The sequence below is a fragment of the Cimex lectularius genome, unplaced genomic scaffold (genome assembly GCF_000648675.2).
Source record: "Cimex lectularius strain Harlan isolate CLEC.00 unplaced genomic scaffold, Clec_2.1 scaffold74, whole genome shotgun sequence".
Taxonomy (NCBI): Eukaryota; Metazoa; Arthropoda; class Insecta; order Hemiptera; family Cimicidae; genus Cimex; species Cimex lectularius.
Genome location: NW_019392795.1, coordinates 107,933 through 135,600, shown reverse-complemented (window position 1 = coordinate 135,600; position 27,668 = coordinate 107,933). Strand labels below are relative to the sequence as shown.

The 27,668-nt window shown below is 33.6% G+C and overlaps 5 protein-coding genes across 8 annotated transcripts; 1 reads left to right on the top strand and 4 right to left on the bottom strand.

The window, feature by feature from the left end:
• Nucleotides 1–636: 636 nt before the first annotated feature.
• Nucleotides 637–5,074, bottom strand: LOC106667554 (kelch-like protein 5). Of its 3 annotated transcripts, none has more exons than XM_014395582.2 (9): nucleotides 4,936–5,074; nucleotides 3,997–4,154; nucleotides 3,582–3,940; nucleotides 3,397–3,513; nucleotides 3,241–3,336; nucleotides 3,005–3,182; nucleotides 2,550–2,946; nucleotides 1,738–2,122; nucleotides 637–742 (listed from the first exon to the last, which is right to left on the bottom strand). In XM_014395582.2, exons 2-9 carry the CDS (start codon nucleotides 4,088–4,090, stop codon nucleotides 686–688), a joined length of 1,683 nt encoding a protein of 560 aa, XP_014251068.1. In that variant the 5' UTR covers nucleotides 4,091–4,154; nucleotides 4,936–5,074; the 3' UTR covers nucleotides 637–685. The 3 variants fall into 3 exon arrangements, with proteins under 3 accessions (XP_014251068.1, XP_014251066.1, XP_014251067.1); XM_014395580.2 differs by lacking the exon at nucleotides 4,936–5,074 and adding an exon at nucleotides 4,389–4,709; XM_014395581.2 differs by lacking the exon at nucleotides 4,936–5,074 and adding an exon at nucleotides 4,254–4,582.
• A 1,707-nt stretch (nucleotides 5,075–6,781) lies between these two features.
• LOC106667557 (protein obstructor-E-like) lies at nucleotides 6,782–12,888 on the bottom strand. Its single transcript, XM_014395587.2, has 5 exons — nucleotides 12,809–12,888; nucleotides 10,450–10,737; nucleotides 9,936–10,136; nucleotides 7,130–7,325; nucleotides 6,782–7,071 (listed from the first exon to the last, which is right to left on the bottom strand). The coding sequence occupies exons 1-5, from the start codon at nucleotides 12,849–12,851 to the stop codon at nucleotides 6,936–6,938; spliced, it is 864 nt and encodes a 287-aa protein (XP_014251073.1). The 5' UTR covers nucleotides 12,852–12,888; the 3' UTR covers nucleotides 6,782–6,935.
• Nucleotides 12,889–14,426: 1,538 nt separating this feature from the next.
• Nucleotides 14,427–19,088, bottom strand: LOC106667555 (UDP-glucuronosyltransferase 2B4-like). Of its 2 annotated transcripts, none has more exons than XM_014395583.2 (7): nucleotides 18,954–19,088; nucleotides 16,114–16,342; nucleotides 15,642–16,051; nucleotides 15,395–15,583; nucleotides 15,101–15,317; nucleotides 14,803–15,022; nucleotides 14,427–14,744 (listed from the first exon to the last, which is right to left on the bottom strand). In XM_014395583.2, the coding sequence occupies exons 2-7, from the start codon at nucleotides 16,340–16,342 to the stop codon at nucleotides 14,447–14,449; spliced, it is 1,563 nt and encodes a 520-aa protein (XP_014251069.1). In that variant the 5' UTR covers nucleotides 18,954–19,088; the 3' UTR covers nucleotides 14,427–14,446. The 2 variants fall into 2 exon arrangements, with proteins under 2 accessions (XP_014251069.1, XP_014251071.1); XM_014395585.2 differs by lacking the exon at nucleotides 18,954–19,088 and adding an exon at nucleotides 16,433–16,529.
• A 2,498-nt stretch (nucleotides 19,089–21,586) lies between these two features.
• LOC106667558 (omega-amidase NIT2) lies at nucleotides 21,587–23,449 on the bottom strand. Its single transcript, XM_014395588.2, has 7 exons — nucleotides 23,332–23,449; nucleotides 22,797–22,943; nucleotides 22,559–22,743; nucleotides 22,326–22,494; nucleotides 22,167–22,261; nucleotides 21,760–21,898; nucleotides 21,587–21,696 (listed from the first exon to the last, which is right to left on the bottom strand). Exons 1-7 carry the CDS (start codon nucleotides 23,348–23,350, stop codon nucleotides 21,602–21,604), a joined length of 849 nt encoding a protein of 282 aa, XP_014251074.1. The 5' UTR covers nucleotides 23,351–23,449; the 3' UTR covers nucleotides 21,587–21,601.
• Nucleotides 23,450–23,473: 24 nt separating this feature from the next.
• On the top strand, nucleotides 23,474–27,123 carry LOC106667556 (crossover junction endonuclease MUS81). The gene is made up of 12 exons (XM_014395586.2): nucleotides 23,474–23,685; nucleotides 24,732–24,867; nucleotides 24,924–24,976; nucleotides 25,040–25,124; nucleotides 25,181–25,304; nucleotides 25,372–25,522; nucleotides 25,583–25,686; nucleotides 25,750–25,954; nucleotides 26,035–26,148; nucleotides 26,206–26,301; nucleotides 26,362–26,481; nucleotides 26,544–27,123. The coding sequence occupies exons 1-12, from the start codon at nucleotides 23,563–23,565 to the stop codon at nucleotides 26,781–26,783; spliced, it is 1,551 nt and encodes a 516-aa protein (XP_014251072.1). The 5' UTR covers nucleotides 23,474–23,562; the 3' UTR covers nucleotides 26,784–27,123.
• Nucleotides 27,124–27,668: the final 545 nt, after the last annotated feature.

Sequence of the window (27,668 nt, the reverse complement as noted above, 5' to 3'; positions counted from 1 at the left end):
CATTCAACCCTGGGACCTTTATCTTTTGATCCTTTACCAGCAGTTTTGGTGACTGCCCTAGTCAAAATATCTTGGAATTTAATAAATGCAAATTTGCCTTTTAAGAAAAATAGACGACTTTTTAGTTTTAAAATTAAAACTTTAAATATACATAGATCCTGGCATTTTGGATATTAATAACTGAAAAAAAATTTAGGAATCGGTAGTAAACAGTAATACTTTCAAATGATAAAAATAAACTATTAGGTATTGTTTTAGGCCCAGGATTGACTTTGGTCTTGCACTTCCAGCTGACCAAAGTTCAGACGTTTTTGCTTTTTATTGGCAAAGCAGAAGTATGTGTATCAGTTGTATATAATATATTTTTGGGGGGAAGGGGAGCATGAAAAAAGCCAGGGCTGATAGTGGGAAAGCCGCTGCATCTACAAGCCAAGGGCCTTAACATGCTATAGTCCCTGAGATCAGTTGCACTTCAGATAGGTAATACAACACACTGGAAAGAAAGAGTATGTCTAGTTTAAAAATAATTACACTAGAATGGCATTTTAGGAGATTGGGAAATAAAAACAAAATATTTTTCTTACGTTTTTTTAATCAAATGTAATAAAAAGGATTTAAATATATATATATTAAATAAAATTTAAACAACTTTGTATAAAAAAAATTATTCATTCTTATTTAATACTCAAGGTGGTATAGAAACAACACATGATCCACAACGTCCTGTGTCCAATGGTGCAACCTGTAAAAAAGATTTTGTTTTATTGAATGAATGAATGAAAAAGGTACTTTATTACATAAATAAAAATAAAAAATTGTAAATAACTAAAAAGCATATAGCAGCAATGGTTATCAACCGTTTGCCGGAGTCGGACTATAAATTTTTATTAAACTAAAATAACAACATATCTATGTATACTTACATAAGATTATGCACATAAAATAACCAGGGTGTCTGATATATATAATAAACATTTAATAATTGAATTAAAAAATAGTATTTTCCTGTAGTTCCAGGCTTCCAACATAAACTTTATTAAATTTAAGGACTCATGGTTATTTAATAAAGAGATTAGGTGCTCTCTTGTCAACGTGGGCAAGCCTGTATGCCGTGCTCGGAATTCCGCTAAAACTGGGCATTCTGCTAGAAAGTGAAGACAATCTTCTCGAGCCTGCCTGTTGCAGGGAGAGCAATTAACGGAACTTTGACACGCACCTAACTTTGAAAAACCAGCGAACTAGCGGAATGGATGGAATTTTAGAACTTTGCTGTTCAAGAAAGGTTGATTGATATTAAGATCCTTATAAATCAAAAATCTATAGGAATTTTGAGCATGAAGGAGACATTCTTTGTGTGAGCAGTGCGGATATGGTTAATCAATTTTGAGTGTAAAAGTGGCCTCTCTTTAAAATTGGCCAGGGAAAAATTGTCATTCAGCTGAAATTGTTGAGCCAAGGTATTCCAGGAAGGAAACCATGATATTTTGGACCTTATGATTTCCAGTTCAATATTCTTGAGAAGGTGGTAGTTAGGAAGGTTAAGGAAGCGGCAAACAGCCAAAAACGGCTTGTATTTACTGCATACTGGGACAAGATTATTTCTATATACATTTGATATATATTGAATAATTATATTTTTATTATTCAATTTTATTATTCAATATTTTTTATCACTGACTATTTCAATGCAATTGTTTTATTCCTTAGTAAAAGTAGTTTAAAAAAAAATTATTTTACCTGGTCCCAGGTGTTGAGATGAGGATCATAAACTTCAACAAGTTTGTGATATGACTGACCATCGTACCCTCCGACGGCGAATATCTTATCACCCAATATTCCGACTCCGATCGCATCCCTCCCAACTGACATCGGTGCTACGGTAGTCCAAGAATCCGTCTTGGGGTCGTACCTTTCGACGCAATCGTATCTAGTCGCCGAAGGGTTTGTAGTCGGCATGCCGTGCCCCCCAAAGGCGTATAGATAACCGCCAAAAACGGCAACAGCCACTCCCCCCCTTCTCTTTGACATCGAAGCGCACATTGACCACTTGTTCTTATGCGGATCATACACTTCGACAGTCCTGAGACATGTAACGCCATCCCTTCCTCCGACAGCATAAAGTCTGAAAACACAAATTAAATTATAGTTAAAGAGATTGTTAGGTTATCAATTTAGACTTATAAAAATAATATAAATATTTAGACCTATAAAATGTGTAGAAAAGTGATTTTAAATTTATTCAGGCATCTCACATAAATAAAATTTAAGTAAACCAAAATTCACTTCATCAAGTTCTCTGAATTCACTGAAGCAAGATTTGGACATATTTGTTTACTGATACCATGTACAATATTATGACAGGCCATGTCAACATTATCATTATGTAGCTACTGCCGCAAAATGACTATATCTCTCTCAAACATTAATTAATTGCCCTTAAATAACATAAAATTCAATTTAAGTTGCTTGACTTGAGCTACAAGACTTATAAGGAAGTTTCTTTATGCCATTACAAAATTAAAAGCGAATTATTGAAGTTTGAATATTACTTGTTATTAAGTGTTGCTAGCCCTACGGAGGATCTCGGAGTAGCCATGGAAGCAACAAAATTCCATTGGCCTGTGTCTGGATCCCATCTCTCGACAGTGTTTAAGTACGACCATCCATCATGGCCACCTACAGCGTAAAGAATACCGGAATCACCTAACATGGCTAAACCAAGTCCATGCCGGTGGGTAGCCATGGGTTGAAGGGTCTCCCACATCTGAGTATCCAAGTCGAAGCTCTCCATCGAATTCAGTGTTTTCAGGCCATCTCTGCCTCCCACAACTACCAACTTGCGCCAGAGTGTGGCTACTCCGAACTGAAGCCTGCGCCCGGCCATGCTACCAACCTGGGACCACTGGTTAGTACGAGCATTGTATACTTCAATACTTGTTGCACCTCCTGAAAAATGATTTAATTAATAAAATCACAGTTATATATTAAATTTTCTCATTTTTACCTTTATTAGCATCCATTCCTCCAACAACAAACAAACTTCCTAAAGTCGACTTTCTTGGCGATGTTCGAAATGAACGAAGACATGCTCGGCGTTCTGGGAGGACATGATATTTTAATGCCTCAATGACTAGAGAATGCCCTTCTGGCCCTATGCTCGGTTCAACCACATCTACTAAAAACTATTTTTACAAAAATAAATTTACAATATTTATACAATTTGTTGAAATAAATTTATACCGCTGGAGGGAGGAGTGGCAGTTTTACATATTCGAGTAGTTTGACTAAATCACTTTTTCTGTTTTCCTGATCATGTTGGACCCAGGACATAAGACCCTGAAAAAATGTATTTTTTTTAAATAATGAATTTAAATTTGAAAGAATTAAATTTAATACATAAAAAATTGTCTCTTCTGAAGGGATGTTCAGATCATCTGATGATAAAATTTTGCAAATCTCGTTAAACGGAAGCATGAGAAACTCTTGACTTTTCAAAACGTCAACAAAATGTTCCTGTAAATTAAAAATAGAATTACTGAAAATGCTAAGAGAAAAATATTAATTACTGGTGAGATTTTTACAGCGATATAAGCGACGGCTGCGTCCCTCAGCTTGGTGCAGCTTCGCGAATCTGCAAAAAGAGCGATTCCTATGCAGTTACTCGGGTCAAGCTGCTTTTTTAAAAAATTCGAACAAGCTTCGACGACCTGTCCCAAGCCCAGTAATGAAGCAGTCGATAAAATGGTCTCCACAGAATCTTCTCTCAATTCCACTTTTCCAGTGTAGCAGTAGCGGACGAGTTCGTTGAGCGCTGACCCGCAGACAGAGTGCAGCTCGACTTCTGTACTCCTCGACTCGATCAAGTCAGAAGTGAACATAGCACTGAAATAATCTGAAGCCGAACTTAGTACAATCCTGTGCGCTCCGATCTTTGTATCTCCTGAAAATTTATAAATCAGAAGGTGTTAATTTTGAATTCAAGGGTCGAATGCTCACCAGCGATGAGAGTGACATCGATGAGCTTTTGTTGTAAGAAGTAGTTATACATTTTGAAGAATTTACTATCAGCATGGTGCTGCGTTTTAAACATCCCGTCTTGCGATATAGTCGACAAACTCTGCTCCGAGTTACTAGTGCTCGGGAGATCTTCATCTCTAGAAAACAACTAACTTCAATGCCAATCCTATCAGTGAAAATTGCTTATTGCACTTAAAAACAAATATATTAGATGTTTATAATTCAAACTTAAAAACCTTAGCTTCTCTATGCTAGTATTAAAAGTGTTATCCTTCATTACTGTGAACTATTAATAAATATCACGTTGCCACTTCTGTCAAGGCAAAGGGTGACAGGACAATGACTTCTGTAGTGACAGCGTCATGTCTTACCCTAAATAGTCCTTTCGCTTTTCCTTAGTATCACAGAGACTGTCAAGAGACATCGCTTTCTTAAATTAAGTACGTTTCTCCTTCCTTTAACAATCTAGACACACTTAAATCTCATAAAAACAAGAATGTGCAGATGCCCCACTCCTGAGGTCAGGAGACAGGAACAGGAGTGAAAGAACTTTAGGGTTGTGGTTACCAACTGGCCGATTGCGTTTGTATACATCGATCGAGGTAAAAATCGAATTTGTAAAATTGTATACATTTATCTGTATATATACCGGGCTTGGTAAATTTTTAAACTGAGAAATTCTTAACGAACGAAAACATAACAATACAAAACAAGTGAGTATTTGCAGTTTCTTTTAATCTCCGTGGCATAAACTCTAAAAATAGAAATTAATTTCTTATAACTAAACGGCTGGAGTGTTTAAATTAAGAAAAGAAAAACGCATTTAAAATTGATTAACTGGAAGATCTAGTTTCACATCTTCCTGTAAAACAGCAAAAGTCATCCCTATTGCTAAACTTAAAAAAGGTCATGACCTACCTGGTAACTATTGCCCTATATCACTTCTTAGTACCCTTTGAAAAATTGCAGAGAAAGTAGTACTGCAAAGAATTGGCGTTTTTAAATAAATTGCATTATTATGCCAATTTGTGTTCAAACCCAGGCACTCTACTTCCATACACCTGGTATATATGATTCTCCATAATAAAAAAAATCATAATGACGGGACTTATTGAGTTGAAAAGCAACTGTGTTTGGCACATATGTCTAGTATTCATTACATTGTTTTTTTAATTTTAATTTTTACTATATACATTTGCACCTCACAGATGGAATTGTAGCATTACTAAAAGATGGCATAAGTTCCCATAAGAAAACCAATATTTCCAGAGCTATCCAGAAGGTGTCAGAAACTGGTGGGTATGCCTTTAGGTTACCATATACCACTATAAAAGTTTTAATGAATATTAACTATAAATATCACTGAAAAACAGCACGGATAAGACAAATTGTGATGCTGGGTAAAGCTAAAGACCTGCTGCTTGTAAAACAACCACTATAACAATAAATTGTACTGAGCAGGAATTAAGAAATTTTTTCCAAAGAGTCCAGGTTTTATCGATGGCTTCTAATGGCCTAAAAAGAAGTCAAGGACGGAAAAAGACTCCAAAGATAGTTTGGAACAGTTAAAAATTCCTTTAGTGCAAGGGCATGAAAGTATCCTTCTTGACATATATATATCTAATGTAATTAAGATTTAATCCTTTTTAGTGAGCTAGGTACAATAGTCATATCCAAAATATTGTTTATTCAATTTACCTTTAACAAATTAAGTATTTTCAACTGAGTAAGCAATCTGGACACTAGAAAACAAAAAATTCAAGAGAAAATTAAAAAATTCATTCACAACTGTACAGTTTTTTCTACCCCCTTTGAAATGAAAATGACATTATGCCTTCAGGCTCATGCATTTTACTACTATGCAGTATGTAAATATCCACAATTTTAATGTAAAAAAACATGTGGGGATAGTATTTGCTGGCGTAGAGGAAGGGTTTGACTTTTTTTGGCACAGAGGCACCTGTTTAAACTCATGTTATTGGGTTGTCCGGAAAATAATGCAGGATTTTGGTATTAAACAAAAAAAAAGAAACTAGTTACTTTAAAGCAATGTTCTTTAATCAAAATAATTTCCCATNCATACAAATGAGTAATCCTGTAAACGTAAACAGAATATTTTATATAGATTTTTTTTAATGAAAACTTAAAATCCTGCATTATTTTCCGGACAACCCAATATATCATTTCCTATTACCTAACACATATTAGTAATTACGATCAGATCAGATGTGTAAGAGCTGGGGTCCCCCAAGGATCTGTTTTTGGACCAATTTTTTGTTTCATCTGTATAAATGACCTTTCAAAGCTAAAAACTAGTGCTGAAATGGATTCCTTTCTGTAAAATGACATAATTTTTGCTTATATTGTGAGTTTGTGAGCCTGCTTTGTAATTTTACATATTGCTTGATTATTATTGGTATTATACACCATAGAAGTAGACCACCATTAAATCAAGAACATCATTAAATTTTTTAAACGTTTATGGGGGCAATGAACTTTAACTTGCAGTTCAACATTTAAACACAATCAAAAATCAACACAATTTCACCACATAACACCAGTATGACACCACACTTAATGCCCTGAAGATAACCCAAATAAGGTCAAAACGTCGGCAAGGCAAAAAAGAAAAGAAATGAAAAAGTTTTTCTAAACAACCTCATTCTTGATTGCTCCTCACAAATCCAACATATAATTAAAAATAATTTTTGGTTAATATACAAATATTTGGAAATATAGGAAATTATTGGAAATAAAACAGAAGTTGAATAAATATTTTATTGGCAAATAACAAGTACAAAAAATTTACAAAATTTCATTTATACAGATTTTGTTGAGGACTGCCAGCTTGTTTTGAAAATATTTAGTTGATGATATTGATTTGAGCTTTGTGTGCTGTTAAGTTCAGTTGTTTAAAGCTAATATTCTGGTTGAACCTTTGGCTTGTTTCTTTTTGAGTATGCAGCAGCGCTAGCACTGTTCCTCACTTTCGGCTTAGGATGTTCAAGGGCTTCGAGCTCTTCATCTGTCAAAACTCCTTTGTACCACTCCCGGCTGAAAAGAAATACAAATCGATTAAATGAAGTTAGATCGAACGGTAATAGATTCTTACCATTCAGGAACATTTCTAGGCCAGTCACAATTGCCAGACTGCTCGTTGAAGACCTGTCCAATCTTGCATCCATTCCTCCTCGGCACTTCTCCGTTAATGCAGACGTAGAAAAACTGGCAGTCCTCTGGATCTGGGTATCGTGGATGTTGTTGGCCGATTTTCATGTCGACTTTGGGACATTCAAACTTGAACACCTCTGCAAATCAAAACCCAACATCAATAAAAGTTATATTTCTACAAAAGAAACAAGAAAAAGCCAAAATATATTATTCCTTAAATGATTGATAATGTTCGATGATTTTTTTTTAAGATAACGTTTATTTTAATCCTGTTATATTCAAAATAAATTAAATAATCAAGTATATCAAATATTAGGATTATTGTGAATATATTTTTATATTTAAAATTTACTCATTAAAATCGTATAAAAATTGATTTTGCTAGTTTTCAATGTCAAGAAAAAAAAAGAAGACAATATTGATCAAATTAATGAATACAATTCTACACTGTAATTTTCCTGGTTTTTAAATTTCTGACTACAATTATGGTTAATCTTGGTTAATGGTGGAAATTATCCAGTATCATAAGCTGTTTTGTCTTCAACAGGCCACTACTTTTGTTCTATTTGCTTAAGATTCCAAAATTTATCAAAATTGCAAGTGTATCAAATTTATCAAAACTGATTAGAATATTTCGACGTATTTTCAAACTAAACCATCTTTCAACTAGGATATAAGGCAAATACAAGTATCAGAAAGCAGCTGGTATTTGTGCTGAGCAGTAAAAGCAAGCTTCTAAGAACAACTACTAAAACAGTGCAACAAATGATCGCGTTACGTCTTCTTTTCCTCACATCCTTGCACGTCAACGTTGAGTTTCTTCTTTGCCGTTTGGCCAATTCTTCCTCGACTGCCTGCTCGGCTATCCTTTCATAGTACCGCAAATCGGGCACACCACCTTTGACATTGCTCTTGGGGTTGTTCAACTGTTCGACGTACTGGTGTATGTAGTCGTCGAGCATGTCATAATCATCTCTTTCCTTTTCGACGCTGGAATCACCGTCGTTTTTATCGAAATCGGCAAATTCGGCGTCGAAGTTTGCAAAATCGCTTGTTGAACCGCTCTCGCTGGTGTAATCGTAGTAGCCGTCTTCAGACGACGGGTAATCTTCATCTTCGTCTTCGTAACTCGCCGAAGACTCTTCGTTGGCTTTCCAGACGGACAATCGCTTTTTTCTCGGTTTCATTTTGTCCTTTTCGCCTTTCTCAGTCGCTAAAACAAACTGTTCGATTTAATCAAACAAATACTTTTACAAGCGAACTTCTCCCTTGGGGACCTATATGGGCAAAAGAATGAACACGGCAATCCTTCAAATAATTCAGCTCGAGTAAGATTAATATATTTTGGGTAACACAGACAGTGATGAACAGCTTATTTGGAGGGCCAGACGGCACTGAGGGCGATTATCGATGGTAAAACCCAGAGTGGTTTGGGATTGCATTAGAGCCCTGTCAGACATTAGGGAAAACAACAAAATTATCAGGGCCCACTGGACAGAAGGGCAAGGAAGAGGCCGATAAATTGGCCAGGATGAGGATTTCTACCTATTGGCTCTTAACCCTTTTGTGGCATACCAAACTGCCAAAAGCCCGGATCCATCAGAAAATGGATTAAAAATAAGTCTCCCGTTCAATGGGAATCTAGTCTGGGACAAAGGCATGAGAAACGGTTCATCAAAAGACCATCACAGAAACTAACGGTAAACTACTAAATCTAGGACGAGTTAAGGCTGAAATAACAGTAGTTGGACTGCTAACTAGATACTGCAGGAGTGTATGTATCGACTCAGAATGACAGGAACAAGCCTGTGCAGATGTTGTCAGGAAGAAGAGAAACAGCGGAGCATGTCCTATACAGGAGATTACTACTCCTGGGAGGGGAAAAGCCCGGGCATGAGTATTCGTGAGTGAAAAAGTCGCTACTTCTAATACTGAAAATGAACTTAACACGCGTAAGTCCCTGAGAAAGCTTTGGGATCTGGTAAAAAGTCTTAAGCTATGAGGAGCTCTAGACAGCAATGGAGATGCACAATAGACCAATATTGGTCGCGGTGCGCAGATCGTAAAGAGGCCAGCTCCTATTCTAATTTAATCTAATCTACTCATTGGGAAGAAAAATATTCGGTTCAACCCTGTAAACGGAATTTGGAAAATAAGATGTAATGTGCTGGAAAGTATATATGGACACATGCAAAAATTAAAACATGGAGACTGTAATGGAAAGGACACGTTCTTAGAATTGAGCGAGATCGCGCCGTGAAACAGTTGAATGTGTGCAGACGTGGAGGTTGAACAAGGAAGTTGGGAGTTAGAGGATGAATACCAAGGAAGCCTCTGTAGAAAAAATTTGGGTGTACGCTTTATTATGGAAAAAAATAATCACAAGATGACAAATGCTCCAACTCAGAATGTCTTATTTTGGTAATAAAGAGACACAGATGAACAAGACTTGGAAATAGTAAAACTGACCAATATTTGATACTGCTACGTTAAGAAATAGTCGACTGCCCCCATTGCATAAGTGAAGGCACGCTCTGTTGGCTTCGAGAATCGGTTAATAAAACCCACAACCTCGAAAGAAACTTCACGCCTTTCATTTTGGGAAAAAAGAAAGAGAAAAAAAGAAATGCACACATAACATGAGATCCTGAAAACTGGTTACATGAAGACAAATATTTCGTTTGTTATAAGTAGTGTTATGTAAAGCTTCATATTGACATTCGTTATGGAATGCATTTTGAGCTCACCTTCGCTGGAGCAGTGCTTTTTCTTTGCCTCGTCCGGCCATGTGCAGATGCCAGTCTTCTCGTTGTACACCAGGCCATCGGGGCAGGTGATCATGTTGAACTTTCCGTCCACGCAGAAATAAAATTTATCACAGACTTTTGGATCTTCGTGTGAAAAATAGCCGTTCTGACGGGGACAGTGAGTCGTCGGACGTGGTGTTTCTGGCGAAAAAATAACAAAATATGTATTAATATAAAGTTGTGAAAAACCTGGACAGCAGATTTTGACGGATTCCAACTTGGCTGTCTTCAAGTGAAAACTTCACTCTTTTCACGTTACAAACTGACATTAATCCAAGTAATGTACATTCGTTCCATTTCGACACAAGGCGTGAACATTGCTGGGCGTACTGTATTAAATGGCTAGCTTACTCTTCCTGATCTTCTCCATGCTTGAGTGAAAGAAACTTTCCAATGAAAACAACCATTTTCATGGATTTTTTGGCAAAATATTAAACTAGAATTTGTCACTTACGCAATTGAGATCTTTGTGAGCAGTCGATGTTGAAAGGGAGGTCGCATTTTTCGTGTTGTATGCTGAAGTCGTTGAAAACCATACCGTCCGGGCATAGTTTTTCAGTTATGACACCGTCCTTGCATTCGTAGTACTTGTCGCATTGGTACCCATCGGCGAAGTACCCGTTAGGTTCGGGACATTCGTCTGTCAAGTCGCCCGCTTCTTGTTCACTCTGTTTCTGGCTCTGTTGATGATTCGTTCTTCTGGTGTCTTCTTGGTATTTCCTCGCTGCCAGGGCATCCGTGGCTGATATTAAACAAAAAAGTATTTGATTTAAAACAATAATCGATCAATATTATATTGAGGTCTGCGAATTGACCTCTAGCTTGATTACTGTCTTTGAGTTATACTCTTCCATTTTCAACAAAATAGAGAGACCACAAGTTCAAACAAAATTAATTAAAATTGGTATTTTAACAAACTTTGCTTCCATCTTCTCGCCATCTTTGGTCTTTTGGGTTGTCTCTTGCCAAAGGCCTACCGTCAAATATATTTTTATATGCATCTAATAGACAAATAGCGAGAATAGAACCATCAGGTTGTTATCACCACAAATAATTTATTGCATTAAACTGTAATTATTCGTAACTTTTGTTAGCTTATGTAAAAGAATAGGAAAATAGTACATTTAATCTTTTGATTTTATCTAATTGCACAATCCATCGTGATCAAACTCCCATTTACAACAGACGAAAAATATCCTAAGGGCAAAACAAATTTCCACGATCTTTCCCCGAAAAGACTAGATAATTGAAATTTGTTATTGATTGTTAATTATTTTTAGAATTGGCGACCTAGGGTGTTCTCAAAGCTTGGCGATAAGCAAGCGTGACGGTTTTGTTAACCGGGAAAGTGGCAATTGTTAGCTGTTAGATCAACATTCAACCAACGGTGGTCCTGGAAGAAATCCTTTCTGCACCGATGAGTTTCATCGCTCCGGTTGATAAAGAAAACGTCTTTTTCTCGTTGAAATAAATATTCTCTGTTTCCTTTCTATGACTTTTCAACGTAAATAAGACAATGAACCATTGTAGCACTGCAAATTTCATGATTTGAAATTCTTAAGCAAATACAGTTTCAAGATGTCGTCTTATCAGACCTGTACATTACTATACCCGTACATATAGAATTTTAGTGGATAGGGTTCTTATTGTGTCGACAGATATCTTCTACTGGCCAATTTGTATTTGTTTCAAACCCAATGCCAAGAAGAAATGTCCTGACCTTTGTTAAATTTGGGCCTCATTGCTATCAAATATGTAATTTACAAAGACCTTCCGACCCGGCGAAATGATTTCTTGGGTGTGGTGTCCCTTAATTGCTTCCTAGAGACGCCGGCCAAGGAAAACATCTTTCCTGAACATCCAAGGTTGTCGCATTTCTTACTTCCCGTGCCTGGTCAGGCAAAATTGATTTTTTTTTCAAAACCAGTTTCAGACGAATTCCGAACAATGGAATATAGAAATTCTAATTGGAAACAACGTTTATGACATTTTACTCAAGCCTTGAGAAAGTAAAAGCGTCGAAGCAAAAGTGAAAGTTCATTCTGTAACATCTGAATATTGTATGTGTTTATAATTGATTTTCCTTTGATAATGTCAAATACCTTTTCGTAATTCTCAGTTAAAGGATGTAAAGACCATTCATTTTTATGCTATGTATGAATGAAGACTATTAAAAAAAAAGCCAACTTGGTATGTGCATCTCATACTTTAATTGTACGTGCTGTGAATGCACCGTTAACTTGGGAATATCAATATTCAAACAACTACAAAAGCTTTTTAAAAATGTTATTTTGACACCGACATTTGTTAGATTCATGAAATTTACGATGCAAGAATATACTTGCTCAAGATTTGTTTCGCGTGCAACAATGGCCAGAAAACAATGCCTATCCAGTTGTACATCGAAAAATTACAAGTGCACAAACTCATCATGGATATCATGAAGATGTGGAAAGTGAAAAACCACCAGTATCCAGAAGAAAAATCTCAAGGATCTTCTCCTGAACCTTAAGGACCAAAATTGACCTTTTTTGTACATACACGGTGCATGTTTCCTTCTTGCTTTCTAAATTGTCTATATCCTATGAGATCCAATGTGACACTGATGAAATAGATATCTGATATACAAACTTAAATTTTCTCCATAGGGAATCATTCGATCTTTTAATAATACCATTTCCATTTTCAAAGTTTATGATCTTCTTTATATTTTATTTTCTTAGTCATAATCGACAAATTCCGCCTCAATGTACGTCCCCAAATCAGCATTGTAATCGGTTTTTTATTATAATTTTCAAGCTTCAGATACTTACCGAGTAATGGCACCAGCAGGAGAGGAAGAAAGTTGGAGAGCATTGCGGTGACTGAAGGTGTTTGACCTTCAGCACCTTTTATAAAAGAGTGGCTTTTTCCATCCCCACCAGTGTTCCATCCCTTCCAAAGAAGATCTTTCAGTACAAAATTTGGAAATTACCAAAAAAAAAAAAAAAGTAGAATTGCAATGGCAAAGACGATGGCGGCGTCGAAGTATCGCAAGCGTACTTATGGGTTGAATTATTATTTTATATTACCAAAATGCATCCAACTAATATTGAATTCAAAAACAGATTAATTCATCTATATATATTTTTTTTAAATAAAAACCAGCGCGCGTTTGTGTTGCATTGTACTGTACGGCGGTGGACCACCAAAACATCATGAGTCATGTCAAAAACGTAAATTTGGACGATTTTTTGTTTGCATTTTACAGACTCAAACATACACACAAATCATCACAACCAAAACACATGCTACACACACAAACATACAAGGAAACAAATATGCACAAAAACATAAACTAACTGACACAAATAATCACATTACTAAAACTAATAATTGACGTTTTATTTTGCTGTTAAACATTGTCCATTAGTTTTTTTTTTCAAGTACGACTGCGGGCCTTCATCATTCTTTATTAAAACCATTTTCTGTTGACAAAGTAGAAAAAAAAAAAAAAAAATATATATATATATATATATATATATATATATATATATATCAATTGTTCAAATATATTTTTCATAATGTGAAAGTAACATAGGCACTGATGATTACCTTAAAATAGGTTGATAGCTTGGCAGTGACAACTGAATTCCTTTTTTTCTGCAAGACCATACCTTGCTCCAGTGCTTGTGAATGAAAGAATTTTGCTCTTTAAACTCTTTAATTGTAAATTAATAAAACGGTTGAAAAAAAATGCATACTTAAGGGTTCCTTTCTTTGGTTGGGTTGATTTGCCAAGCAAATTTAAGCAAGCTGCTTCTCTTGATCAGAAGTGCTTCCGTTCAGTGCTGAGTTTTTTTTTGTTCCCCCCCAGCAACAGTAACACTATTGCTGAAGAATTTATTCTTCTGCTGTTTTCACATGCTATTACAGGCATGTAATGTTACATTTGCAAAATCACTATGAGATATATTAAAATTTACAACTTTTATTGTTAATAACAAATCCAAATAATTCAAAGTTCATACTGTTTATGTACATAATAAAATCTGTCTAAAATGTCAGTAAGTACGGCAAAACCTGTGTGTGACATCTCTTTGTTGAATTATTTTTCTTATGAGTTTTCCCCCCTCAGAATTTTCGCCGGTATGCATGGTTATACTGAATGAATTCATTCTTGTTCCTCATTTAGTCAGCAGTTACATCTGTCGTTTTGGATGTGGAACGCCAAGTATACTGCGTTTTTTCCATTTCCACTGATGTCTTGAGTGATTTTATATGTTTTGAGGTTAATTGTTAGCTGAGCTGTCACTGTCGGATTTTTTTTTTTAAATCCTCCACTCCTTTTAAATTCTACCTTCTTTATTTCACATGTCGTTTGTATCCTATAAAAATATAAATGGATAGTTTGGTTTGTGAAGGCTAACATTCAATAAAAAATAGATAAAATCTATTAGAATGCATAATTTTTATTCTTTCTTTGATTTTTTGTTATCATTCTTGCTTCTAAACATACATTTTAGTAACTTCACTGTATATTTAATCATTATAAAGAGAATAAAGAAAAACACTAAAGTTAATCCAATAAATGCCAAGGTAATGTCAATAAGAAACCCCTGGAACCAAGATAGATCTAACAATGTTGGACGCAGATGACGAGCACCTTTAAACTTGATCACATATTCAATCCAATAAATAGCGTTTTCTAACTGGCTAACTGGATTTTCTCTCAGTATTGATTTTCTCAGCTGTGCATTTTCCTTGTACCTGCATTTGTTTAATAATTTTAGTAGTTATAAATAAAATTAAAATTAAATAGGTAAACCTTTTGTCTGTCAATATTGTGTTGATTGCTTGTAGAAGTTGGTCTTCAGTTACTTTATTGAGTTCCAAATTGATTCCTGCGCCATGTTCTTCAACAAATTTTATGTTGAACTTTTGATCGGCAAAGATGGGCATTCCAATGAGGGGAACACCATGAAAAAGTCCTTCAGTAACACCATGAACACCACCATGCGTTATAAAAATTTTGCATTTTGAGTGCCCTAAAGATATATGTTAAAAAATATTTGATTATTGAAAAATTAGTACGTTAAGAAAAAATGGAAATTCTTAAAAACCACCTAAAATGCTCGCTTGTGGAAACCATTTTCCAGTGTAAATATTTTCATTTTTGCCAATATTTTTATCCCATTTCATAATCACTTTTTGTTTGACCTTGCTGAATGCTGAGATGATGCTGTTCTGCACAGACTCACTGAGCAGCGATGTATTGAAATGTGAGCCAAAGCTGAAGTAGATAACCCCTTCAGGTGCATTGTCCATAAATTGTTGTAAATCCTTCAATATTATTATTTATGTATTAAAATATGTATGGATTTGTGATTAAAAACACAACAACTATAAAAACTGCTGACATCAGGAAGTTTATCACCATCGTGTAAATTTATGCCACCAACTTCAACCATATTTTTTTGCAGTGGTTGAGGGTAATGCAATCCTATGTGAGTTTCTAGCAAAGTTAACGATGTATTTCTCGCAAGTTCAGCAACAGGAGGAATATTTTCTGATCCAGGATAATTGAAATATTTCTTTATCAAAAAATCCTGTAAAAAGCATGGCATTTACATAAAATTTACTTTTAACATTTCTAACCCAGCTTACCACTTGATTCAAGTAGTACAACTCATATACATATGTATACCACATGTACAAGAAACTGTTTGTCATTCTTTCATAAAATGACATCTTATCCGATGATGGAAAACTGTAATTTGGTACATATGAAGTGGGATAATGATTTCCTGTGAAAAATGCTATTGTCGGTGTTAATCCGAAACTGTTCACATTGATGACTGGAGCATTGTACTTGTGGCCAAGAGCAAGAAATGGCTCATGTGCGAAAAATGTTTCGGTTATTATCAGATCATAGGATGATGTTGTATCTTGGATGATCCTTTGAACTGGTTCTTGTTCAAGAGCAATTTCGGCTAACCTTTCACACATTTTCCAAAAAAAGATCAAAATGAACAACATGGAGTCCATATCTAACAAATTAAGAGGGCCAATTTGTGCTGCAAATTTGGCAAACTATGAGATTGATTATTAGAGAAACAAAACAAAACAAATACAGTACCCATCAAATCAGCAAGCGTATTTTTCACAGTAATGTCATTCCAATTCTTCAAAGCAGTTTTTTGAGGGAATGGGCTAACGCAGGTGACATTATGCCCTCGTTTCGCTAGCTCCTTGAATACAGTCATGAAATTTGTCGTATGACTGTACATCGGCATCGGGAGCATGACAAGTATATTAGCAGCAAAGGATAAACCCATTAAAGAAAATAAAATAATAAGGAGCCTCATCTGTAAAAAAAAAATACTAATTATTTAAAAATACTGGTTCTTTTATATTAGAGAAATTTTCAATTAAAACGAATAAGAAGTCTAATATACCGTTAGCTTACGTACGTCTTGAGACTAAAAGATAAAAATAATTGAAGAATTTAAATAAAGTCAATTTAACTGAGTTATCTGATAACTTTCTTATCTCCCTATTTACATTTTGATTTATTGCCAAATAGTTACACATTACTACAAATAATAAAAATGATAGGTTTTATTTTACATTATCAATTTAAAATGTCACAATAAATTTTCATTGTAAAAAATATAATGGGGAATTTAAGTATAATGGGCAATTAGGAATCGTTAATTAAAAATCACTTGTTTTGTTTTTGGTATGTACATTAACAACAGAAATCCAACCAGAATAATAATAATAACAACTTTGATATTGAATGATATGGATATTCAAATTTTTAAAACATTTTTGAAAAGACTCGGTCACCAACTCCAATTTTTCAAGATACTTCCTGTTTTATTTATTTATTTTTGTCTATTCACGTTTAATCTAATCAATCCATAAATGAAGCCTTTCAATTGCTATTGGAAGGAAATCACCACGATTTCCACATTGTTATTTATTTTATAAAAATTCATAATGGTTTATTTTTACTAAAATGGTTTCAGATAAAATAGTTCCATTTATACTGAATTAATGTACTAATCAAATAAATAATATACAATACATTTTAAGATGGTTTAATAGTTCTTTAAACAGTGATACAAATTTTAAAAAAATGTTTCATTACTCTTGGAACAACTTCAGTTTTTTTATAGTCAAGTAAGCTTATGATTTTAATTTAAAAAAAAATTAATTGAGCAATGTGCTCAGAACAACTCAACTCAGATTAATATGTATAATGGATAGGTTTATTAAGTAGATAAGAATGAAATTCGAAGGAAAAATTAAATAGGAATTCTACAATTTACAAACAAAAGGGAAAAACATAGAAGAAGAAGAAAAAAATATTATGAGGCTTTGAGCCCTTAAATAATAATAAAAAGTATAAAATTTCGTACAATTCGTGCCAACATGAATATATAAATAAAGATTTAATTAGCAGCAAAAACTGAAAGAAGTGTATTCAATTAAACAAGAAGGGAAAAAATTAACATTAATTAAACATCCGAATAAACTGAAAATCCTTGGTGTAAAATTTGAGGGACAGGAGGTAATCAAAAAGACAGTACTTTTTAACAAAGAGGTAGAAAGTGTTGAAGCCTAGTAAATGTAGTGAAAGAGAGATTTCCAAAGGTTGTAGGGGCAGTAAGGAAGCAGCGTCTGAAAGCTGTGGATTTATATGAGGAGGTAGAATCAGAAGGGCAGAAACAAGTGTGGCGTTTGTAGAGAAGACTTAAATGTTAACATATTACAAATTTAGTAAGGGGAATGGGAAGAAATTGTTTGATAGAGAAACGAGCAAGTATGAAGGCTACTGCCATTTCAAACCACGATACTTATTAGACACATGAGATCTCTTTGGGGCTAAATATAAACCAAATAAATCAGTTCATGATTATCTTGAGCCTATTAACAAGCTTGCTGGTGAGTCTGTTGTAGACCAAACTGCCTTAATTGAAATGGGAAAGTACAAGGGACGAGACTAGAAATTTGTGGTGCTGATTGAGAAAATTCGGCTTGCCTGACGGAATTGGTGGAGGGCGAAGAAGCATGGGTAAGAGATTTGAGAAGGGGTTTCCAGGATATGGTTCGATCAAGGAAAATCCATACATTTTTAATAGATGGATAAAATGAGGTCGGTTGGTTGTAAATGCAATGCAAAGGAATAGGATATTGGAGAAGGAGATGGGACCCAAACACTACAGCCTGGGACTTATTGGTATTAAGAGAGAGTCCTCTTTCCTAAAAATGGTTCAGGAGCTGATTGCATTTAGATACTATTGAATTCACGTAATACAGATTTATATGTCATGAGGTAAAAATGAGATATAGATTTGGAAGTAGAGGCGATAAGTAGAATATTTTAGGATATTAGGAAGATCTTGGATATAACAACCAAAAAATATACTGGAGTTTTGGGGGGACACCAGAAGTAAATTGTTATCTATGCTTGGGTATTCAAGACTGGGCTTTGTGCATTTTTGTTGTTTAAGATGCCATATCTTTTGAGAATTTATAGGAATTTCAAGTAAATCAGGTCTACTAACAGATATGCAGCTTCATATGAAATCATCTTATACTCTTTAACTATCCTTATAGCCATGAATTTTTGCATTTTTTTAATATTTGCTGTATTAGTTTTATTTTGCATTTATTTAGAATTTTTTTTTGCAATTTCTTCAATTTGGCATGTTTGTTAAATAAAGGAAAAATTATTGATTGAGTAAAACTTGCAGGAAATTCGTGTGTATAATAATTGTAATTAAAAGTATCCAATATAAATTACAACAAAACTGTTTGGACTGTGTTTAAAGATAAAAGTATTCAAAAGGGACTTGGTCAGGACCCGTCTATTCATAAACTGTTTTAAAAACTATTATTTATTACTAAATAATACTCTTTTTCTAATTTTTACAAGTTGCTTTATATTCTTTATTTGATAATACTTACATTCTTGGTATTATGTGGATGTTTTTCTTAAAAGATTCAACAACGCAATTGATTTGACCCTCAACTCCTTCCACTTACTGACTACTGAATACTGCCATATCATTTTTTTATCTCCATTTAGTGAAGTTTTTGGTCTATAATTGCCCACCCCAGTGCTCTTTACATTTCTATGGGCTTATTAATTGCTACCTGTGAATCAAATGGAGTTATGTAATTCATATCTGCTAGGTCATTGTTTCTAATGGACAGAACAACTCACTTGTTTTAGACACGTTTTTCTAATGTTCTTAAATTCAGTTTTGTAAAAACCATTTTCAAATCTGGGGATAAATCAGATAAAACTATAGGCCCATACAATTAATAATTGTTAAGTCTTTGAATAATTTATTTTATACAAACTTCTTCTCATTAAATATTATAAAATCCTTCCCTGCTCATCAACAAGTAGATTTTAAATATCTTGACATTTCTTTCAATCTGGTTGACCATGAATATTAATTAATATAATAATTGCTGTTGAAATGATTTTATTCTTATTTAACGTGCAAACCTCGAACTGTCAAATAGTTATTCCTAGTCTCAAAAACATATTCGATTATTGTTCCTGAAAGTTCACTATTTGGGTGTTTTTTTTCTAGTCATTAAACATGTCAACACCTATGAATTTAAAAATCCTCTATGTTTTGTCCATCTTTATAAAGCTTTTGTACAACCCATATTAGAATATGTTACACCTGTTTGGAACCCATTCTATCTAAATTATCAAAAAATTCTTCAATCTGTACAAAACAAATTTTTAAAAAAACTTCCTTACAAACTCAATCTTCCTCCGAATTCTTCCTACCCTGGAATCCGCTCTGAATTTAAACTTTTCGAACTGGCACTAAGAAGGGATTACTTTGATATTGTTTTTGTATTTAAATTATTAAACAATCTCATTGATAGTCCTTATCTCCTCTCTCAACTACAGCTACATGTCCCTTCGTACTCTCTTAAAACCTATAAATTATTTTATATTGAATTCCAAAGCTCTAACTACATGCTCTCTTCTCCTCTACACAGAATGATGATCAAGAGTAACAACATCTGCAATAGCATTGACTTCTTCAATAGTTCTGTGCAATCTGTGAAAAACCTTATCCTACAACCTTAGTTGAATGCTTTTATATTTCATACTGTACAAAATTATTACAATTTATTTCATTTACTGGTTCAACTAATTCTCGCACTCTAGTCTTATTATATATTTACAAAGAGCATTATTTTCATTAAATATGTACCTAATTATTGTAGTTTCAATTGTCTCTCAGCTTTATTTTGTTTCCTCTGCCTTATTTGGTTAGTAATTATGTCTTTCATTTTTGTTGTTCAGTTTTTACTCTTTAATTGTATTTTTATATTTATCATTTATATTATTATCATGTATATACGTCCTTATTCTTTTTATATATATTATTTATATTTTTTTGTTATTGTAAAATGTCTTTTTTTATAGTGGATTTCGATCCGTAAATAAATAAATAAAGTGATGACTAATCCTTTTAAACATTGCTATGTACATAGTGAATGTCAATATATTGAGGGGAATGGTATGTGCCTAGTCACCATTGACACCTCCAAGCTCACTGGAGATCTCAGAAAAGCAAAATATAAAAAAAAACTAATGACCACAAGAAGGACTATAGGCTTGGGGAATAAAACTGAAAATGTCTGTTAAGAAGTTAAAAATTTTATTTATTGACGTTGAATTATTATATAGTATAGAGTGGAGATCTTTGAGGAGTTGGTGGTGGGTTCAGGCGTTGGTGTATAAAGGACAATAAATTATGATGTTGGGCATTGGTTTAAGGGTTTTGTCCAGGAGGAAACTATTGGTGAGCCAAGAGTGGCCATTTCAAAACTAGGTCAAAGGTTTTTTTTTTGTTTTTGGGCAGTACTGGTTCCCTGCTTCATTTTACATATTTTTTTATTGCAAGGAAGTGGCTATTTGTACAGGCATGGGGTTCACACATTCAGGCCATACAAGCTGCCTAAAGTGACAACATTGGTCACCGAGGAGGGGTACCAATTAATGCTTTTATTGTTTAAACTTTTTATAAATGATATTTCATCTTGTTTTCCACATATTAAGTTTTACTATATCTATAAGTCTAGATTCTAATTGTAGCTCTGATGATTACTGGTTTGTTGATCTCAAAAGATTTTAAGCCCAGATTTTGCATAATCCTCAGTGATGAATGAAAATTCATGTTCTGCAGACCCTGGTTGATTAAATTTTTTACCTTCAACTTCCTTGTTAGTCTTCTACACTATCTCTCTTTTTAAAAAAAAAATTTTAACGCTAGCTATCTTGTTCCTTAACCTTTATGCGACAAGATTATCCCATTTTCCCCCACTAATTTCTTCGTTTCTTGTGTCCATCTCTTCATACTTATTTTCCACTTAGTGTCCAGCAGGGCAGAAATTTTACTAAGCAGTCTTCACCCATTTTACTTTCTTGATCAAATAAAATTTGTGCATAAATTTGTTCGAACAACTCAACATATAACTCAAGAATGAAAAATATAACACAAATTTATATTTATTTTATATCTCATTGAGAAAACAACATTTTAAGAGTTTAACACATTGATTTTTGAAAAAGTAAATCAAAGGTTTGATTTGGTCAGTGTGTCATACAAATCGGTTCTTCGTTGTTTCAGAACTGGAATCTGAGCCCTCATTTGTTCACATTCTTTTAAATCTGAAATTTAATTTTTTTTAAACTTATAGCATGGAATTTTGTGTAGGTTATTATAATTCCTACCAATTTCTGTGACTACAGTCTTCTCTTCGAATTCAGCATCAACGAGGACTTTGCCCCAGGGGCTGACCACCATTGAATGACCCCAGGCGACATAATCAGCAGTTTCATCTGGTGCTGCACTTGCAGCGGCAACAAAGACCTTAAAGATAATAAATTGGAAAATCTTTGTTGAGCACAGCGAGCTGAAAGTCTTTAGCTTGATCATCTTACAATCAGTCTGCCTATTCTTCCTTGCTTTATCTGTCAGATGCATTTCTGCATCTTCTGTGGTCAGTCTGTTCATAAGAGAATGCTGATCTGCAAATTGTAATATTAAACAGAGCGACCACTGACAGAAATAAACAAGAATAAGTAGACCAGGATGATCAAGTTTTTATTTATATTATAATAGATTGTTTAGAGCTCACCTGGTTATCTACTGCTCTTGAACGTGCTAAAAGTTCCCAATGAAGAGGACCTGTTGTCCTATTAAAACAGCCTGGATAAACCAACATATCAATTCCTAACAAAAAGTGTTGTTTTATTTATCTTTTTATTATTTTAATATAACATATTGGTGAAACAACCTTCTTTCCGATAGACATTAGCAAGCTCATTAAATCGTATATCATAGCAGATTCCCAGTCCGATTTTGCAGTTGCCCATTTTAAAAGTGACTGTTTTTTCCCCTTTGGTGAGAACATCCGATTCCTTAAATGTCATTTTTCCCGGGATATCAATATCAAACAAATGTGTCTTTAAAAAAAATATTAAACAAAAGTTAAAAAGTATATGTTAAAAATAAATTTACTGTCTATACTTTTCTGTATTTGCAGAGCAGTTGACCCTCAGGGCTCCACACAGTGCTCGTGTTATAAAGTTTTTGGCCTTCTCGTTCCGGTATCGAACCACCGATCAGGAAGACGCAATTTTCTTTAGCTGCCTCAGATAACGCCTTGCATGTCTCACCTTCAGGCACTTCTTCTGCGTACTCGTTGAAGTAGCCTAGGGTAAAACCGGTTGTACAAAGAATACAACTTAGAAGAAGTCAAACTTACGGGTTCCATACGGGCTGTTGAAGCACTCCGGAAGAACTACAAGTGTTGAGCCATCGCATTTCGCCTGAGATATCATGGTTAAAGCTTTCTTGATGTTTTGAACCTTATCTTTGCCCACTTTCATCTGGACAAGGGCTAATTTAAACACTGAAAATAAAATATCTCTTGTTGTTAATGCAATTGATACAAAATCTTAAACAACAAAAATTTGTCTGCCTAAATGAAAGAGGAGCAGTGAAGTTGGTCATTACAGATCATTTGTCTGCCTATACTTGCTGCTTTTGACGATCTTAAATGACCCAACTATGGTTCCATTGCATTGCAATCTTTAAGAAGAAGTCTCACAATTTAATAAAGCAAACAATTTTCTAATTCTTAATGAGAGTGATTTTTCCATGGTATGAGCATAAAACATGGTCGATTGTCAGATCTTACTAGGTCACAGTGGACCAGGAAGACCCATCATCAAGGATTATCATATATTTATTAAATGTGCGAAAATATAAATTATAATATTACAATATTTGCCACTTACTGCTTTGAACACTTGACATTTTGGGATTATTTGCTGAGAGAATTATAATATCCAGTAAAAAATGAGATTCAATTCCAAACTAAGGTAATTATAACTACAAAAAAAATCTTATCTGCTATGAAAGATAAAAGCAAAAAACATCACAGATAAGTTATCAGCAGAGGTTTTCCCTATTTGTTTGTAACCTGGTACTTGTTTGCTGTGAATCTCTGATGAGGCGACCTCACAGAAATGTCAAAAGATTCCAAAAGGATAAAGTTAGTTGCGAAAACTGCGAATCCTCTTTTTGAAAAATGGATGTTGGAATTGATAGAAAATGCACTGGAGGAAGAAGAAGCAGAACAACTTCAAAATGTATGCTTTAAAGAAAACAGACAAATATTTATTTTTAAAAGTTAATTTCCTCCAAACACAGCATCGCATCAATGAGATGAAGCTACAAATAGTATTCTTGTCAGGCTGATGATTTAAATAATACATTTATCTATATATTTATGATTTTCTATTTTATGATTACACTAGTTGTAATTTTTTTACAGAAGATTCCTGGAAGTCATGTTTGCACTCAAAGACAAAAACATGTTTATTTTTCATAATATAAATATTAACAGTTGACTCGCCTGATTAAGGATAGGCCATGCGAGGTTGACACACAGACATTTACTTTTAAGCCAAAACCTGCAAATGTGTCCAGTTTACAGGGAAAGGTTGCTTGATGTTTTTCACCTGACTGAGGGGTGCAATTTCTTGGCTCCTTATAGAGAGCATGTAGGAATGTCATCCGGTATGTGTATTGTGCTTGAGCACGTCAGCGACTGGGTCCCCTGTTCTGATTCTTGGAGGAAATAGGATTGTTTTATTGTATTTATGTAACGTGTTGAGGGTTGTATGGATCTTTGTATGCACTAAGGTACAACATACAGAAGTTCTTCTGGAAGCTGTGATCGCATTTGTTCCATTTATTGGGAACATGTGCTATTAATGCTCGGTAATGCTAGTCTGCATGCAGCTCGAGTTGTCACCGATTACTTGGAAGGTGTAGAGATTGTCATAATTTGCATCTTCTCCTGCCATGACTTCCATAGAACTCTTATGGAACATAATAAAGAGATGGGTTAGACATCGTTCACCGCCTCTTGTTGAAGAATGGGATTTTTTTTTCATAAGACAATCCAATTGCTTGGAATTCAAAACACTGAACTTTTCAGACAGATATTACAATTTAAAAAAAAATGTAAATGGGAGGCATAAGGGATAGAAATTGATACACATCAGTGGAAATTGGAGCCACGGATGTGTAGCTGCTGCTTTCTCACCTTATCTTCAGCAGACCTCTTATAAAAATAGTTAAGATAATAGTTTTATTTTTTCATATAAAAATGCATTTTTCACTTTACCAGGCACTCGAATCTTTAAGAAAGTTTCCGATCTTGTTGAAAAATGGCTCAGATTGTATTATTCTTGAGCACTTTGACAACAATCTGTGCCGTCGATTAGACGAAAAACTGCAAATTTACAACACGGAGCTTCTGAAAGGTATAAATATTAAACATTTAAACGAAAAGCCTGTATTAACACATTTTTTGTTCCAGCACGTGTTGAAAATTCAGATAAAAATGAAGAATTTGAATCACACCCGAATAAAGTTTGTATAAAAAAACACATCTAAGATAAATATAATAATTGTAATTAAGAAAATTATTTCTAGGATGAAGAATTGTCGGATCATCATGTAGCTGTTTGCAAAATACTTGTCACATTGCTTGATAAGGAGATAGATCCCACTTACAAAGGTAAACTCCAAAATAATGTTAATATAACAAATTATATTGATTTGTTGCTATTTCAGGTTTTTTACGAAAAGCAGAATTACAGACAGAAACCCAGCTTTCTATGAAAAACCCTCATACGCTTGGGTCGACTTCGCTATCTACGCTCATTTCAAAAGGTCTTGTGGAAAATAAAAATCACAAGTAATTTACCAATTTAATTTTTAAAAAATTTAATTTTAACTTGAAAAAATATGAATATTTATTTCAGATATTCACTTTCTTCATCAGGAAAACAGCTGGCCACCAAGCTTAAAGTTTCAAACAACAAAAGGAAATTTTTATTATCGGAATTTTACCAATTTGATGTTCAAGACATTATCGCTCCTAGCAGCCGAAGTAGAAAAGAAAATATTTCCAATGTATGACATTTACAAATGTATTAGTGAATAGATTTTATTTATATTTGGCTTTATATTCAGGTAGATCATGGTAATCAAAATGGCAAAGAAATCGATGAAAAATTTACATTTCTCCCATATACATTTGAAATAATCCTTTTAGTAGACACAGCTGAAACTACAGGGTATTTTTTTTTTTTTAAGAAATTAATTACTTCTTGAACAATGTTTCCTTTTGTTCTTTGTAGAAGTTCAAAAACAGACGACCCCACTACAACTTTGCTAAAGAAACACGGGGTCAATTTTGAAGTTAGGCATTTGAACGTAGGCGATTACTTGTGGATAGCAAGAGATGAAAGTGGGAAAGAACTAGTTCTCCCTTACATAGTCGAAAGAAAAAGAAAGGATGATTTATCATCCTCGATCAAAGATGGCAGATTTCATGAACAGAAAGTACAATTCTATACCTTGTTGATTTATAATTATTGCTTATATATCAACATAAATATTAATAATTATATTTTAATTTTTAGTTTCGGTTAAAACATTGTGGTCTTAAAAATATAATATATCTTGTTGAAGATTATAAAATGAATGGTGGTGGTTTGCCTGCCACGACACTTATGCAAGCGGTTGTAAATACAATGGTAAGCCAATTTCATCATATTTTTATAAATAAGTTTTATGATAATAATTTTTTTTAGGTCATTGAGAAATTTACTCTTAAGTTTACTAACAACCACAAAGAATCAATGTTGTATCTTAATTTTGCTACAGATTTCATTATGAATGAATTCAAGGTACATAGTTATTACTAGAATATATTAAGGAATTTAAAAATTAAATTTTATTTATTTAAGGCAAAAACCTTAAAATCGTGTACAAGGGAAGAAATAGAAAATGAAGATTTGGATCTTGGCGATTCTTCTTGTTCACTTATGCCTTTTAAGACGTTTTCATCAGGGATGTCAAAAAGAAGGGTAAATTATTTTGTCTTGAGATTAATACACAAATGTTTGATATTTTTTTTGCTTTTCAACAGAATTATACAGTCAAGGAAATGTTTTTAAAACAACTAATCCAACTTCATGGCATGTCGGTGGATAAAGCATTGGCCATTGTCGACATTTACCCGAATCCCAAATCTCTCATTACGGCATTTTTGTCATCAGGACCGCTTCTTCTTGCAAATATTGAATACGGGCTCTTAAACCGTAAAATAGGACCCGTAATAAGCAGAGTGCTTCACTCTTTTTACACGCTGAGGACTTTTCCCAGCTAACAGTTCCGTGATCACAGAAGATAAATTTTGAAGTGAAGTGTGATAAAAATAGTATTGGTTAATGATCGGATTTAATTATGCCCCTGATCATCTAGGTCTACATATTCTCATTGTATTTGTAATCATGCCGGGATGATCAGGTTCATTGTAAAAAACTGATTGAAAAAACTTCATAAAAATGATTTTTAATGATATATAATTGCTCACAAAAGTGTCAAATTAATTGAAAAGTAAAAATATATGTAAAATAAAATATATATAAATAAGAAATCTTTTCTTGTCAACAATTTCTAGCATTTTTAAAATAACAATCTATGAGCTTATTTTAAAAAAAAATCCTTTGTGTCATTTTTTTGTAATCTGCCTATATTGTATATATTGTTTTAAAATTATGGGTCATTGCCTAATTGAAATTAAGAAAAAAGTTTCCAAGGTTAATAAACTTATATTTTTAAAATTTTAATTTACTCCCACAAATAAGCTTATTTGAATAATTGTATTTTTCAATTTTGCATTTCTTTCAGGTTAATTTGTCTACTATTTTTAAAAGGGTTAATTTTAAAAGTTTTAGATAAATTATCGTTCATTGTCTCTATTTTGTTCCGTGTACATATTTATTTATGTAATAATAATTATTATAATATTTGTGGATTAATTTTCCCATAACCTAATATTGTATGCGCACTATTTTTCGTCATGGGTTCGAATCCCGCTTGTGACACTGACTTTTTTATCTCAATTTAAAACTTTAATTAATTGTCTAATAGTTTACTTTATTTAAAAATATTTATAACAAGTAATTAACCTTCCAGTATATTAACCATTCCTAACCAAGTAGAAAATGAAAAAAAAAAAATGAGTTCAAAAGATTAACAGAAGACGCTT

Bases quoted from the DNA above. Each gene is read 5' to 3' on its own strand.
- LOC106667554 (XM_014395580.2), bottom strand. From the start codon at position 4,441: ATGTCTCTTGACAGTCTCTGTGATACTAAGGAAAAGCGAAAGGACTAT. The intron at 3,514-3,581 runs GTAAAAATCTCA...TTTAATTTACAG, and splicing joins CAGCCGTCGCTTATATCGCT to GAACATTTTGTTGACGTTTT. The intron at 3,183-3,240 runs GTATAAATTTAT...TTGTAAAAATAG, and splicing joins TGCCACTCCTCCCTCCAGCG to TTTTTAGTAGATGTGGTTGA.
- LOC106667557 (XM_014395587.2), bottom strand. From the start codon at position 12,851: ATGCTCTCCAACTTTCTTCCTCTCCTGCTGGTGCCATTACTCG. The intron at 7,326-9,935 runs GTGAGCTCAAAA...TTTGATTTGCAG, and splicing joins AAAGCACTGCTCCAGCGAAG to AGGTGTTCAAGTTTGAATGT. The intron at 7,072-7,129 runs GTAAGAATCTAT...ATTTCTTTTCAG, and splicing joins CCTAGAAATGTTCCTGAATG to CCGGGAGTGGTACAAAGGAG.
- LOC106667555 (XM_014395583.2), bottom strand. From the start codon at position 16,342: ATGAGGCTCCTTATTATTTTATTTTCTTTAATGGGTTTATCCTTTGCT. The intron at 16,052-16,113 runs GTACTGTATTTG...CCAAATTTGCAG, and splicing joins TACGCTTGCTGATTTGATGG to CACAAATTGGCCCTCTTAAT. The intron at 14,745-14,802 runs GTTTACCTATTT...AAACAAATGCAG, and splicing joins ACAATATTGACAGACAAAAG to GTACAAGGAAAATGCACAGC.
- LOC106667558 (XM_014395588.2), bottom strand. The intron at 22,744-22,796 runs GTAAGTTTGACT...GTTTTACCCTAG, and splicing joins CAACAGCCCGTATGGAACCC to GCTACTTCAACGAGTACGCA. The intron at 21,697-21,759 runs GTAGGAATTATA...ATTAAATTTCAG, and splicing joins GACTGTAGTCACAGAAATTG to ATTTAAAAGAATGTGAACAA.
- LOC106667556 (XM_014395586.2), top strand. From the start codon at position 23,563: ATGTCAAAAGATTCCAAAAGGATAAAGTTAGTTGCGAAAACTGCGAAT. The intron at 25,305-25,371 runs GTAATTTACCAA...TATTTATTTCAG, and splicing joins GTGGAAAATAAAAATCACAA to ATATTCACTTTCTTCATCAG. The intron at 25,955-26,034 runs GTACAATTCTAT...TTTAATTTTTAG, and splicing joins GCAGATTTCATGAACAGAAA to TTTCGGTTAAAACATTGTGG.